Genomic DNA, 16,511 nt, shown 5'->3' on the forward strand with positions numbered 1-16,511 from the left:
TATGTGGATGTGTAAAAGATGTGGGACAAGTATTTGGAGGTGTAAATGATGTGGGACAGGTATGTGGAGGTGTAAATAATGTGCGGCAGGTATGTGGTGGTGTAAATGCTGTGGGGCAGGTATGTGGAGGTGTAAATGATGTGGGAAAGGTATGGTGATGTGTAAATAATGTGGGACAGGTATGTGGAGGTGTAAATGATGTAAAACAGGTATGTGGAGGTGTAAATAATGTGGGTCAGGTATGGGGAGATGTAAATGATGTGGGACAGATACGTGGAGGTGTAAATGATGTAGGACAGGTATGTAGAGGTGTAAATGATGTGGGACATGTATGTGGATGTGTAAATGATGTGGAACAGATATGTGGAGGTATAAATGATGTGGGACAGGTATGTGGAGGTGTAAATGATGTGGGACAGGTATTTGGAGGTATAAATGATGTGGGACATGTATGTGGATGTGTAAATGATGTGGGACAAGTATGTGGAGGTGTAAATGATGTGGGACAGGTATGTGGAGGTGTAAATAACGTGGGACAGGTATGTGGAGGTATAAATTATGTGGGACAGGTATGTGGAGGTGTAAATGATGTGGGACAAGTATGTGGAGGTGTAAATGATGTGGGATAGGTATGTGGAGGTGTAAATGATGTGGGACAGGTATGTGGAGGTGTAAATGATGTGGGACAGGTATGTGGAGGTATAAATTATGTGGGACAGGTATGTGGAGGTGTAAATTATGTGGGACAGGTATGTGGAGGTGTAAATGATGTGGGATAGGTATGTGGAGGTATAAATTATGTGGGACAGGTATGTGGAGGTGTAAATTATATGGGACAGGTATGTGGAGGTGTAAATGATGTGAGACAGGCATGTGGAGGTGTAAATGATGTGGGACAGGTATGTGGAGGTGTAAATGATGTGGGACAGGTATGTGGAGGTGTAAATGATGTGGAATAGGTATGTGGAGGTGTAAATTATGTGGGACAGGTATGTGGGAGTGTAAATTATGTGGGAAAGGTATGTGGAGGTGTAAATTATTTGGTACAGGTATGAGGGTGAGTAAATAATGTGAGACAGGTATGTGGGTGTGTAAATAATGTGGAACAGATATTGGACATGTTATTGATGTAGGACAGGTACTGTATGTGGAGATGTAAATGATGTAGGACAGCTATGTGGAGGTGTAAATGATGTGGGATAGGTATGTGGAGATGTTCTATTGATGCTGTATTGATGGGAGAGGGGTTTTAGAACTTGCAGTTGAGATGTAAAACTGTTTATTCAACTTTTTACAAACTTGTATAAAGGCACTTAAAAATACAGACATTTTTCTATACCCCAAAATTCTGGAAAGACTTTACTTTGATGGAAAACACTTGCTCGCTATAATTTTTCCACTATTAATAAAAAGTGCAAAACTCACGCATTTGACAAATTTTAAAAAAGCCCAGTACTTTCCATATGGCTGCTAGCAGTCTTCTATATGGTCCTGCTATCTCAGATGTCACTTTTTTGGGGTCCAGGGTGGAATCCTCACTTTTTCATGCACATCTCCCAGGTCAAATTGATGCGCACCCTCGCTGCAACTAGAGCCATGGCCAAAAGTTTTGAGAATGACAAAAGTATTGGTTTTCACAAAGTTTGCTGCTTCAGTGTTTTAGACCTTTTTGTGAGATGTTACTATGGTATACTGAAGTAAAATTACAAGCATTTCATAAGTGTCAAAGGCTTTTATTGACAATTACATTAGGTTTATGCAGAGTCAATATTTGAAGTGTTGACCATTCTTTTTCAAAACCTCTGCAATTTGCCCAGGCATGCTGTCAATCAACTTCTGGGCCACATAATGACTGATGGCCACCCATTCTTGCCTAATCAATGCTTGGAGTTTGTCAGAATTTGTGGGTTTTTGTTTGTCCATTTGCCTCTTGAGGATTGACCACAAGTTCTCAATGGGATTAAGGTCTGGAGTTTTTCCTAGCCATGGACCTAAAATTTTGATGTTTTGTTCTCCGAGTCACTTAGTAATCAGTTTTGACTTATGGCTGGAAAAGGCATTGTTCGTCAACAAACTATTCTTGGATGGTTGAGAGAAGTTGCTCTTGGAGGATGTTTTGGTGCCATTCTTTATTCATGGCTGTGTTATTTGGCAAAATTGTGAGTGAGCCCACTCCCTTGGCTAAGAAGCAACCCCACACATGAAAGGTCTCAGGATGCTTTACTTTTGGCATGACACAGAATTGATGGTAGTGCTCACCTATCCTTCTCCGGACAAGCGTTTTTCCAGATTCTCCAAACAATCTAAAAGGGGATTCATCAGAGAAAATAACTTTACCCCAGTCCTCATCAGTCCAATCCCTGTACCTTTTGCAGAATATCAGTCTATCCCTGATGTCTTTCCTGGAGAGAAGTGACTTCTTTGCTGCCCTTCTTGACACCAGGCCATCCTCCAAAAATCTTTGCCTCACTGTGCGTGAAGATGCCCTCACACCTGCCTGCTGCTCCTGAGCAAACTCTGCACTGGTGGTGCCCCGATCCCGCAGCTGAATCAAATTTAGTAGACGGTCCTGGCACTTGCTGGATGTTCTTGGGTGCCCTGAAGCCTTCTTCACAACTATTGAACCTTTCTCCTTGAAGTTCTTGATGATCCAATAAATGGTTGATTTAGGTGCAATCTTACTAGCAGCAATATCCTTGCCTCTGAAGCCCTTTTTTTGCAAAGCAATGATGACTGCACGTGTTTCCTTGCAGGTAACCATGGTTAACAGAGGAAAAACAATGATTTTAAGCTCCACCCTCCTTTTAAAGCTTCCAGTCTGTTATTCTAACTCAATCAGCATGACAGAGTGATCTCCAGCCCCGTCCTCATCAACACTCTCACCTGTGTTAATGAGAGAATCACTGATACGATGTCAGCTGGTCCTTTTGTGGCAGGGCTGAAATGAAGTGGAAATGTTGTTTTTGGGTTTAAGTTCATTGTTATGGCAAAGAGGGACTTTGCAATTAATTACAATTCATCTGATCACTCTTCATTGGGGAGTATATGCAAATTGCCATCATAAAAACTGTAGCAGCATACTTTGTGAAAACCAATACTTGTGTCATTCTCAAAACTTTTGGCCATGGCTGTACAGCACATTGACATTTCTAATTGTATCTTTAAATTCTCGGGTGCGTGCATCCATGCAATTTATGTGAGTTTCATGAAACAAACTCGCTTTTGCAAAATTGCACCTCATTGAATTGACCCCGATATCTCCACTGCATCCTTTAACTGTAACACAGACTTTGCCCACATACCGATAGATAATGGCCAGATGACACATTGCAACCTAGTATATTCCTGTACACAGGTCACAAAATCATAAAGATCAGCTATGCATGATAATTACATGTTAAATTATGATCAGTTTGAAAAAGTCACAAGCATATGGAAATTCCCCATGACACCAAATCTAATTATCTTGCATTAATGCCTAAACATCACTTCATGGTATAATTGCCAAGTTGTCTGATATACTGAGTCATTCTGGAAACATCATCATTTTCCCTGAAGATGTGTTTGCCATTTTCATCCTGGATGCTATTATAACTTTTAACTATTTTAACAACGTGTTCATCATTGTGTAATTTGTATAGGGAAGAGATGGGAAACAGACATTGCACATAAATAAGATACATTTATACTAAGGAGCAAACCCAGGTAAAGGGGGCAAATTTGCTCTTGGACAAACCATTCTGTGATACAAAGGATTCAAATGTTATTTTAAAGTCTTTTGAAAGCAATGAAAATATTGTCTGCTTTTTGAATGTGTCATAGAAATACCGGGGGCGGATTCACTGTAGCTCTGCAATTGACTAGTTGACTAGGAAGCACTACCCTAAATAAATCCTCCCACAACATGACTTTACCAACGTGTAAAATTGCACCTATTGTACTAGCCAGATTTACTTCTAACTCAAAAGGGAGAGAAGCTTTTTATCTGACAAAATCAGGTGTCTCTGCTGGACGGGTTAGATACGAAATGTCGACAGTCATAATGTAGACAGTGATGACATGTCGAAATGTTAGAAATGTCCCTTGGCATAGCGGTGAATTACCGTCTCCTGGCAGCTGCGTCTCGGTCATGTGACCATCACTTGCGGGTTAGAGCTCCAATCCTCTGGCATTCCGGTAAGTGTTTCTCTGCTATTTCTAACTATCCCTCTAGTACCTAACCCTGACCTCCCCCACAGCCTCATCCTCCCACCTGCAGTCTAATGTGGACACTCTGAGAACGTTGTTTTGAGAATGTCGGCAAGTTGCCTGTCAACATTTTAACAATGCTGAAATCATAACGGTCAACATTGTGGTGCCGATATTAAGAATGTCGACATTGTTACTGATGACCTTTTGACTACATCCCCTGCCAGAGATAGGGCTTCTGAGTACTTACTGTAAAAAAGCCACACACGCTGGTGATGTCTTGTCATAAACTGGCCGCATATGCTGCTGATACGCAGGTATACACATATGTACAGCTATGTATAAGTGTGGAATACACTGTTTTGGTTTGCATTTTTTTATTTCAACAAATCAGCTCATTAATTTAAATGCATTTTACATGGATTTTATACAGTGGAGAATCTGAAGAGTTTTGGAGACCCAGATCCTTGTTTATCCGATACAAAGTTTGATATAATTGGTGTGGTATTGTCTTTAAGATAATATTCCAGGAAAATTGGATTAAATATTTCCGAAGCTCTTTTAGTCCTGTGAGAATAAATTACTTGTGCTGTTTGAGAGATATTGATACAGTACTGTACATCTAAAAATAACTGTTTGGCCACATGTAATATATAACGTGTGCAGATGGGGTGTTATGGGAGAAAGTTAAGAGAGAGATGGATGGCGTGCCTGTTCAGGAAATCACTGCATTCCTTGGGGAATCCAATGACTAGGTTACATAACAATAAGCTGGTCTGATGTACAGGACTGTACAGTACCCTACAATTGCACAATGGTATACATTACATGTAAAACGCAGCATTGGATTAGCTCTGTAGGCAGTATTTTGTCTAATCATGTCTTGGTGTAAACTTTAGAAATACATGAACTATATAAAATAATAACATAATACATATTTTAACCATCTGATCATCTGGTAAATCCCTAACAAACAAGTACTTGTCAATAATATAGAAAAAAGATCTATTGTCTTCAGCACAATGGCTTTAACACGGTAATGTGCACAGTAAACTGGACTAGACATCCTATAATCACATTTATACAGAATTATTACTGACCATTTAATCAAAAGTAAAAATGTAAAATAATATAAATTGCAGGTTATTCATTACAATGTATTTTTGCATGATTAATAAATCTTACCAAAATAGTTGTGACAATAACGGTTTTATTCTCCAAACCCATGGAATCATTTCCAGATAACACATCAGTAACAGTGACCACCATTTTGTCAACTTCACTCCAATATCCAATCTGCCAAATTAAAATAATAAATAGCAGGGTTTAAGATGAAAAATCAGACGTGTTGTAGTTTACAGTGTCAGGATAGCAGTCTAGAGGCCTATTTATGAAACTAAAAATTGCGGTCAGTCATCCAATAGTCTGTTTTTGGAGGATTGAGCCAATTAAGAGTATCCGGGCTTTTCAAGTAATGGGTACTGACTATTAGAGATGTCTGATGCTATCTGAATGATAGCAAAGGCAGCTCCCATAGCTGTCTGTGAGGACAAAGATAATGCTCCATTTACCAAGATCATTTAAAACCTTTTTTAGAGGCGCACCTAGACTTTAATAAATAGGCCTGAAAAGCATTCTAAATCACTACGACATGTGGCGATGAGGAATGCCAGTCTTCACAGCTTTTGCACAATTCCCATAGGCCCATAAGAGTGCAGGAAAATGTATAGTGTGAGCACAAATGTCTGGTAAATATTTTATACTATTCCTTACTATCCATCTCTTTAGCTACTTTTGAAAAAAATAAAAACAAGATATAAGAACAAATTCACTCCTATAAACAGTAGACTGTGGCTTAGATTCAATAGAGAATGCACTGATTTAGCATTACATTGCAGCTAACATCACATTGTAGTAAATATAGCAAGTTTCACTTAACAATGATTTTAATTCTTAAAGTTTTCATGTAAAAAATATATAGGTCGGTATCCAATTAGCAGCGGTATCCCCTGGGGATATCCATTTAGCCCCGAAGTCTGGCCCAACGCTGGCATTTATCGGGGATTTTTTTTCGGACCTGATATTGCCCGAAAAATAATCCCCGTAAAGTGCTGTGTTTTCACGGCTACGATGGTGAAAACACATAGGTCAGTGAACTTATCACGGATCCTATGTGCTTTCGGGCGAATAATCCTATTTGATTATCCAATACCATGATTAAACAAATCGGAGAAAACGGGGATTATCAGTGAAAAATCCCTGTTTTTCGCCCCCGAAAATATATTGTGGCTAATTGGATACCGGCCATAGTATCACTTATAGACTCATAAATTATCATTACTGATGCTATAAATAAGAGAAATTGGTATAAGGCAGTGTCAGTGAGTTACCTTACGAGGACCATTGCTTTTCAGTTCCATGATGTTAATTGTATAATTAACTCTTTTACCATTCTGGTCAAATTTAATGTTACCAGTCAATCCATCTACTTGGACCTATGGAAAGAACATACGAGAAGCAGATATTGAGTCCTATTGGAGAAAAGCGCCATTTAAATAAAATTAATATTATTTATTTGTTATATACAACTTTTATACACACAAGTCTGCTATTAGGGTATACAGGTCACCTACACACAATGGAACAGCCATTTTATGAATGGAACCACTATCCATGAGAACGCCACCTATCTATTCACCAGGTACTGGAATCACTGAAGTACAAAGTGCAAGTAGGTGCTCTGTAAGATCTCCTCTTCATTTCTTGTCTAGCCTGTAAGGTTGGTGCTTGGAATAACAAGGACAGACAGACAGGTGGTAAGGTTTTTTTAGATCCAAAAGGTTTAGATGTAGAAAAGTTGATTTGTATTGGTTATATTACTTTAGTTGCTTCCATACGCTATAAAGTAATGTGCCATGACTGACTTGTTATAATCCTTCCATGTTACACTCTTTCGAAAATGAGTAAGGACAGTCCAGCTACCTGTTCTGCAGTGACAGCAGGCAGAAATATATTGCGATAGATATCCATGTGTACCTCCTTATACTTACACTTATACTTAGCAGGTAAAATAAGCATTAAACACATCAACATTTTTATCAGTAAATATATTTATAATGGGGATATTGTAATGAAATGTTCACCAATTCTCAGCAACAACCCATAAGTTATGTGTAATATTGTGAAATGACACAGGGAAAAAGTATTTAACACATGAAGAAAGGTAAGGCAAAGCCAAGACACCAGCTGAAATCTATCAGTAATTAGAAAGCAATCCTGCCCCTAGTCAGTGCAATTTAATATAAGCTGGTTCAGTCCCAACTGATGGCCTATAAAAAGGTGTCTCATTACCAAGGTGTCACACAAGAAACATCTCATGATGGGTAAAAGCAAAGAGCTCTCTTAAGACCTTCGCAACCTTATTGTTGCAAAACATACTGATGGCATTGGTTACAGAAGGATTTCTTAACTTCTGAATGTTTCAGTGAGCACTGTTGGGGCCATAATCCGGAAGTGGAAATAACTAAATTTCACCATAAACCGACCACGAGGAGTGAAAGGAATTACCACAAGAGTTGTCCAAGAGCCAAGGACCACTTGTGGAGAGCTTCAGAAATACCTGGAATTAGCAGGTACAATTGTTTCAAAGAAAACAATAAAGTAATACACTCAACCACCATGGCCTGTATGCATGCTCACCACGCAAGACTCCATTGCTGAAGAAAAAGCATGTTGAAGCGTGTTTAAGTTTGCTGTACAACATTTGGACAAGCCTGTGAAATACTGGGAGAATATAGTCAGATGAGACCAAAATTAACTCTTTGGATGCCATAATACACACCACGTTAGAAGGAGAAATGGCACTACACGTCACCCCAAAAACACCATACCAACAGTGAAGTTTGGAGGTGGGAACATCATGGTGTGGGGCTGTTTTTCAGCATACGGTACCGGCATACTTCATTTAATTGCAGGAAGGATGAATGGAAAAATGTACTGAGACATTCTTGATAAAAATCTGTTGCCATCTACCAGGATGCTGAAGATGAAACGAGGGTGGACATTTCAGCAAGACAATGATCCCAAACACACAGCCAAGGACACTCTCAATTGGTTTCAGAGAAAGAAAATAAAGCTGCTAGAATGGCCCAGCCAATCACCCGACTTGAATCCAATTGAAAATCTATGGAAAGAACTAAAGATCAGATTTCATAGAAGAGGCCCACGCAACCTTCAAGATTTGAAGACTGTTTGTGTTGAAGAATGGGCCAAAATCACACCTGAGCAATGCATGAGACTAGTTTCTCCATACAGGAGGCATTTAGAAGCTGTCATTACTAACAAAGGCTTTTGTACGAAGTATTAAATACATTTCAGTAAGCGTCTTCAATACTTTTTCTGTGTCATTTCACATTATTACACATAACTTAATTTATGGACATCTATGGCTTGATTTCTTTGCATGTGTGGATTGCATGGGTTGTTGCTGACATTTGGTGAACATTTCATTAGAATAGCCCCATTACAAATATATTCACTGAGAAAAATGTGGTAGTGTTCAATACTTATTTTACCCGCTGTATATCTTAAGGGGAGTATGGTGACTGGCACCAAGACCAAAGAAGGCAGCAGAAAGTTAAGTATCTTCTCTCACCTGCTGTCAGTCTTTCCTCACTTAGATTGCAGAAGCAAAAACACATATGATATGTGCATCACTTGGCAGTGGAGAGACAGGGAAGATAGCAATGGTCATAAGATGATTTCAGAACATTGTCATTTACACCCCTCGTGACACTTGCCTAATTGTACAACCTCCCCTCAGGGATCTAAGTTTCCAATGGACAATTGCAGGTGGCGTAACAATGTCACATACATCACCATGGCACCGCCCCCCTGCCATACAACGTCATAGATTGTGCCATTACCAATGCCCTTCTTACTCCACGTCATTAGAGAAGTGGGCAGGATCAGCAAGGCTGACCTACTCAGCTATGTTCCTATTACCAAATTAGGCCTTAATAATAAGATATTATTGTGGCAGCTTCTACTATCATTGGAAATTTGCCAGGATTAGAAGTAATATATTATTCATGTACCTGTTTCAATGCTCTTTCTATTTCTACTCCATGTCCCCATGGCACTGCAGGATTTGCTAAACAGTCACCAGCATTTCCTCTTCTTGAGAGTTCTACCCTCTGTTTCCGTAAATTGCGAAAGGCCTCAGTCATTACTTGGACGGCATCAAATGTCAGAGCTGATGTATACTAAAAATACAGTGTAAATAGTTGTATTCTGAGAACATGATACAATACACAATATTCAAATATTACAATTATGCATATACTTTAGTCAATTCTATAATTAGCTCTTTTTTATGAGGCAACTTGTATTTTAGGTTTAGATGTGCTATACATGTACTGTAGGTAGATACAGAAAAATATCTGAAAATGCAATGCAACACATCAATGTTATCCCAAATATACCACTGCTTTCTAAATACTATACTCATATTGAAACATGCATTGTAGCCTTCAGACCAATATTACCTTTTTAATTAGGGGGTAGTGCAAATTAATCATATATTCTTTTTCCAAACAAGAGTCTTCAGCTAAAAATGGGATTTTGGTACCTACCGGTAAATCCTTTTCTCTGATTCCACAGGGGACACTGGAGGTGCTTACGCTGGGGTATAGAGGCGTGGATAGCTGGAGCCGGCACTTTAAATAATTTAGAAGTGTGAAGCTCCTCCCCCTCTATGCCCCACCAGCCCTCAGTTTAGAAAATGAAGACCGAGAGGAGATGGAGAACAAGCGGAGTGAAAGGGAGAGAAGAACACACAATAATCAAAACATACAACATACGGAACAAACCGAACAGGCAGGCGAAGAGCGCTGAGGTGGGCGTCCAGTGTCCCCTGTGGAATCAGAGAAAAGGATTTACCGGTAGGTACCAAAATCCCATTTTCTCTTTCATTCACTAGGGGACACTGGAGGTGCTTACGCTGGGGACGTCCCAAAGTTTTCCCCACGGGCGGGAGCGCTCTGCGGCGCCTGCAGAACAAGGCGGCCAAAACGGGATGCCGAAGTAGCAAACGTATCAAACTTGTAAAACCTGACAAACGTGTGAACTGAAGACCAAGTAGCCGCACGGCACAATTGTGACGTGGAGGCTCCTCTACCGGCCGCCCATGACGCACCCACAGAACGTGTGGAATGAGCCGAAATGGAGGAAGGAGGACGACAGTCAGCACTATTATAAGCCTGATGAATAGTCAGCCGGATCCAACGTGCCAAAGTCTGCTTAGATGCCGGCCAACCCCTCCGAACAGCATCATAGAGGACAAAAAGCGACTCAGAATTACGGAGAGACGCCGTCCTGGCAACATAGATGCGGAGAGCCCTAACCACATCCAAGGTAGAAGACCCACCAGAGTCCTCCAGCAAAGACGGTACGACAATAGGCTGATTGATATGAAAAGCTGCAACAACCTTGGGAAGAAAGGAGGCTACCGTCCGGAGTTCCGCCCTATCCGCATGAAACACAAGGTAAGGTGGCCAACAGGACAGAGCACCCAATTCCGAAACACGACGAGCCGAAGCGAGAGCCAGGAGGAGGACAGTCTTCCAAGACAAGTACTTAAAATCATCCTCCTCCAAAGGTTCAAACATGGGCGACTGAAGAAACCGAAGCACTAAGTTTAGGTCCCAGGGAGCTATCGGAGGTACAAAAGGAGGCTGCACCCGCAAGACTCCTTGAAGAAACGTCTGCACCTCAGGAATGAGGGCCAATTTTAGTTGAAAGAAAATGGAAAGGGCAAAAACCTGCACCTTTAGAGTTCCTAGCCGAAGACCAGAATCCAGACCCGTCTGAAGGAAAAGCAGAAACCGGGACAACCGAAAAATTCTAGACGGAAGACCCCGACTGGAACACCATGAGATATAAGCACGCCAGATGCGATGATAATGCGCAGCCGAAACTGGTTTCCTGGCGCGTAGCATGGTAGGAATAACCGCGTCCGGGATGCCCCTGCGTCTTAGGATATCGGTTTCAAGAGCCACCCCGTTAAACGCAGTTGCGCCAAATTGGGGTGTACGAATGGGCCCTGCTGTAGAAGATCCGGGCGTAGAGGAAGGGGCCACGGATCGTCTGACAATAGGGACCGAAGGTCCGAGAACCAACTTCTCCGAGGCCAGTTCGGAGCTACAAGAATTACAGAGGCCGTTTCTTGTTTTATCCTTTTTAGAAGACGAGGAAGAAGCCGAATCGGAGGGAAAAGGTAAACGAAGTCATAGATCCACGGACTTGTCAGGGCGTCTACCGCTGCCACCTGCGGATCCCGAGTTCTTGAGACGTATACTGGGAGCTGACGATTCAATCGCGACGCCATGAGGTCCACCTGAGGACATCCCCATCGACGTATCAGCGCGTTGAACACCTCTGGATGAAGCATCCATTCCCCGGGATGCATATCCTGTCGACTCAGGTAATCCGCTTCCCAGTTGTCCACACCCGGTATGAATACCGCCAACAGGATTACTGACTGTCTTTCGGCCCACCGAAGGATCTGAGTTACTTCCCGCATAGCCATGCGACTCCGAGTCCCTCCTTGGCGGTTGATGTAAGCGACGGCCGTCGCGTTGTCGGACTGAACTCTTACCGGACGAGTCTTTAGCAAGTCTTTTGCCTCTATCAGAGCATTGTAAATCGCTCTGAGTTCCAACACAATTATGGGCCACTTCTGTTCTAGAGGGGACCATCGACCCTGAAAGTGATGATCGTGGACTACTGCTCCCCATCCTCGAAGGCTGGCATCTGTTGTTACGATGATCCAGTCCCACACTCCGAATCTTCTGCCCGCTAACAGATTGCTGGATTGTGGCCACCAAAGAAGGGCCACTCTGGTACCGGGGCTCAGACGGATCTGTTGATGAAGAAGCAGATGAGACCCTGACCCCTGTGATAGCAGTTCCAGCTGAAACACCCTGGAGTGGAATCGGCCGAACTGTAGCGCCTCGAAAGCTGCTACCATCTTCCCCAAGAGGCGCAGACAAAGAAGCAGGGACACCTTTCTTGTTCTGAGGACCAGCTGAACTAACAACCGGATATCCCGGGCCTTGTCTATTGGAAGAAAAATCCGTTGTGAGGCAGTATCCAAGATCATGCCCAGAAACAGAAGTTTCTGGGACGGATTGAGATGTGATTTTTTGAAGTTGATTATCCAACCATGTTGGATTAGGGTCTGATATGTCAGTAAGGCCTGATTTGATAGAAGAGATACCGATGGACCCTTGATTAGCAGGTCGTCCAAATAAGGGATTATGTTCACTCCTGATGACCGAAGGAGAGCGATCATTACTGACATAAGCTTGGTGAAGTCACGGGGAGCCGAGGATAACCCGAACGGCAATGCCCGAAACTGATAATGATCCTTCAATATGGCGAAACGCAGAAAAGCCTGGTGAGGTTCCCAAATGGGGACATGGAGATAGGCATCCTTGATATCCAGGGATAATAGGAACTCCCCTGGTTCCAAGCTCGCTATAACTGACTGCAGAGACTCCATTTTGAAGCGATAAATCTTCAGATACAGGTTTAAAGACCTGAGGTTTAAGATAGGCCTGACCGAGCCATCTGGTTTTGGTACTACAAACAGGTTAGAGTAAAACCCCAAACCTCTCTGATGTTCCGGGACCGGAACTAGTACAGATGATACTACTAGAGACCAGATAGCCTCCTGTAAAACCCTGGCCTTGCTTGCAGGCGTTGGCAGACTTGTGGTGAAGAACCGAGGTGGAGGGGGGACTTCAAAGTCTATTCGGTACCCCAGGGAAATTAGTCTGCGGATCCACGGTTCTGTAGAGGTCTGATTCCAAACCTGTTGAAAATCTTTCAGGCGGGCTCCTACTGCAGGAGGTCCCAGATGGGACGGAAGACCATCATGCCACCTGCTTTTCCGCTGGTTTAGGCTCTGGTCTACGTGCAACGGGGTGTGGACGACCTCTACCTCTGCCACCTCTATGTTGTGTGGGAGCACCTCTGGCTCTACCACGAAAGGAATGTGGCGCACGAAAGGAATGAAAGGAAGGTCCATTATACAATCTCCTGGGAGCTGGAGCAACTGACGGAAGGAAGGAAGACTTACCCCCCGTGGCCTGGGATATCCATTTGTCCAGTTCCGGGCCAAACAGCATATCGCCTGTGAAAGGTAAACCCTCGACCGCTCGCTTGGATTCTGCGTCCGCTTGCCAAGCGCGCAACCAGAGGGCTCTGCGGGCTGAAATAGCAGAAGCAGATATGCGAGAACTAATCTGACTAATATCTTTCGAAGCTTCTCCCAAGAAAACTGCAGACTCACGGATGTGTTCTGCTAGTAGACGTAACTCTGCTCTTGATGTACCAGAGTCCAAACCTGTAATCAACTGGTCAGCCCAGCCGACCACTGCCTTGTTAACCCAAGCGGTAACAAGGGTGGGTCTAAGTTGAGCTGCGCTGCAGTATAAATTGATTTTAGCGTTGTCTCCAACTTACGATCCGAAGGATCTTTTAGTACTGTAGCTCCCGGTACTGGGAGTGCTGTTTTCTTAGAGAGACGGGAGACTGACGCATCGACTGGAGGGGGTGTCTCCCACTTTTCCATCATGGTTGATGGAAAGGGATAAGTAGACGGAAACCGGCGCGGAATTTGGAACCGTTTATCCGGTTGCTTCCAGGCCACTGAGAGCTGCTGTTGCAGCTGCTGTGAGAACGGAAAAACCGTAAAGCTCTTTGGTCGTTCATGAAATAATTCACACTCCTGGGATGCAGGTAGTACATCCTCAGGTAGATTCAGAACTTTTCTGACCGCCAAAATTAGAGATTCCACCCCTGGAGAGGTGGACTCTAATTCTTGAGGAGAAGCGTCCTGTAACGCTTCCTTCAATTCCCCTTCTTCTGTTTCCTCCGTAGCGAGGAATTCTTCGTCTGACTTTTCTGATTGGAGTACCGTCTCCAGAGTACACTTTTGTGTCGGTCTTTGGTAGGAAGTGGAGGGTGCAGGCACCACTGTACCCATCACCTGTACCAGGGTGTCTAGAGACTTGGTTAGCCCTTCCACCCAGGGAGGTTGAGACCTACGTGCCTCAGCTAACTCAGATGTTAAATCCGTCATAACTCCAACCATGTCAGCGGCCCATGGGGGAGCAGGTGCGGCCGTAATAGCCATAGGTGGATCTATTGCTATACAAGCATCACACAAAGTAGACCCAGCGGCATGCGGCTTGGATAGTTTGTTGTTACACTTAGAACAGACAAACATCTTTTGAGCCGCTTTTGTTCTGTTTGACATAGATACACACAGTCACCCAGACACAGAGGGACAGCAGTAAAAAGAGAATAGAACAGAAGGCTGGTATGGGACACAGAGGAAGAGGCACTCCCCACTCCTTCCCACAGATTAGATTCCCTGCCAAACACCCCAGCTACTCACAACCTCTTGCCAGGGATGTAGCCAGGAGATCAGCCTTCTGTAATCACTGCATACAGCCTGTAGTGGAGAGATGCAGTTCTTTTTTGAGGTTAACACAGCAGCCACGCTGTACATGCAGCTCTTGCCGCGTTTTCTAGCCAGGGAGCCGCTCTGGAGACCGGGACCGCTGTTAGGCTCCGCCCCTTTCTCTATGCCCTAAGGGCTAGAAAATGGCTGCCCCCTCCTGCAGGATCCTCTCCCCTCTGTGCAAGCCTCGCTGAGTAGGAGCCGCTAGCCGCGCTCATCAGCGGGGAGAGGGGAGGGAGATTACTCAGTGAGCAGCGCTATCGCGCTCTATCCAGCCGCAGGACAGGGGACTGGGGATGCGCAGATGATTTATACTCACTGCGCTCCCCTCCGGACGGCTCCTCTGAAACAGCACTCACAGGATCTTCTTTCTTCCGTGTGTGTGTGCTGTGTGCGGCAGTAAGGAGCTGTCAGATGCTTTTAGTGAAGCACTGCACACTCCTTCCTGCAACCCAGAAGGTTAACAGGGTGCCAGTATCCCGGACCCCACCTTTAGAGAGGTGGCGAAGGGTACTAAGAAAAGTAGTGTAAAAGATGTTAGAAATAATAAAATAAAAATAAAGAAATATATGTTAAATAAAAGAAATAAAATAATTGACTTGCTGGAGCACAGCAAGTTGTGACCAGCTCCAAGGCACATTTTCTAAACTGAGGGCTGGTGGGGCATAGAGGGGGAGGAGCTTCACACTTCTAAATTATTTAAAGTGCCGGCTCCAGCTATCCACGCCTCTATACCCCAACGTAAGCACCTCCAGTGTCTCCCTAGTGGATGAAAGAGAAATTAAGTTACACTATTACATCTGATTAGTTGCCAGTGGAGGATCGGTAAGAATGACCGCCGGACTTGAGCCCAGCTATTGAAATCCTGATGCCGGCAGCCCAAACAGCGCAGATCCTGACAGGGCAGGTAAGTACGCTATCCCTACCCCTCTCCCCCCCCTAACCCTAACATTCCCTTAGGGGTGCCTAACCCTACCCTCCCCCCCCCAGTGCCTAACCCTATCCTCCCCCCAGGGGTGCCTAAACCTAACCCCCCTCCCCACACCCTGAACCTAATCCTCCCGGGGAGGTGCCTAACCCTAACCTCCCCCCGGGGGTGCCTACCCCTAGACCCCCTTACCCTAGCTTAACCCTAACACTCCCTGGGGGGTGCCTAACCCTATGTCCCGCCGGGAGCCCCTAAACCTGACCCTACCACCCCCCTGTGGCTGTCCGCTCGCGACTCCCGGCTTACCTTCGTTCGGTATGCCGGGCGACTGGATTTCGGCAGGTGGATATTGACAGGAGTCGGGATATCGGCACCTATCATTAGTCCCATGCCGGGATTTCACAGTCAGGAAGCCGGCGGTTGGCATTTTGACCGCCGGCTTCTTGACTACATACCAGCAGTTACAGCACATACATGTAGGTAGACACACTATATTCCTTGTGCTACTCTTTTTTGTGCAATCTGTTTTTAATATAACCGACATCAGTAGCAAATACAGAGAGAAAAAGGTACTTACAAGTCATAATGTTAGCAAACAGTATAAATAAAATAGTAAATTAACACATGGCCCACACATGGCTATAATTATTGTCACTAATCAGGCCTGAGTAAAATCCAAAGTAAGCTGAGAGTTGGTTCAGCCAATAAGTGAAAACTATTCAATAAGAGGAGACTAACATTAGACTAGTGAATTAAAACAATAAGTCCTTGTGCTACTCTTAATGGAAGACACAACCTAAAATATGCAGGACAGGTAGGCTGAAAGATTAGGAAGAGGGGTGGGTATAGCAAAAGTAGTGTTGA

General features: G+C 43.8%; 1 protein-coding gene across 4 annotated transcripts in view; it reads right to left on the reverse strand.

Moving 5' to 3' along the window:
* GRIA2 (glutamate ionotropic receptor AMPA type subunit 2) overlaps positions 1–16,511 on the reverse strand; it is a 232,105-nt gene that overhangs the window by 70,337 nt on the left and 145,257 nt on the right. For all 4 annotated transcript variants that reach the window (XM_088475313.1, XM_088475311.1, XM_088475309.1 and 1 more), the window contains exons 7-9: positions 9,285–9,452; positions 6,579–6,683; positions 5,374–5,484 (exon numbers count right to left, since the gene is read on the reverse strand). In XM_088475313.1, coding sequence (XP_088331439.1) covers positions 5,374–5,484; positions 6,579–6,683; positions 9,285–9,452 — 384 coding nt within the window. The remainder of the gene's footprint in view (positions 1–5,373; positions 5,485–6,578; positions 6,684–9,284; positions 9,453–16,511) is intronic.

This window comes from Taudactylus pleione, unplaced genomic scaffold, assembly GCF_031769625.1.
Source record: "Taudactylus pleione unplaced genomic scaffold, aTauple2 ptg000170l, whole genome shotgun sequence".
NCBI classification, from domain to species: Eukaryota; Metazoa; Chordata; class Amphibia; order Anura; family Myobatrachidae; genus Taudactylus; species Taudactylus pleione.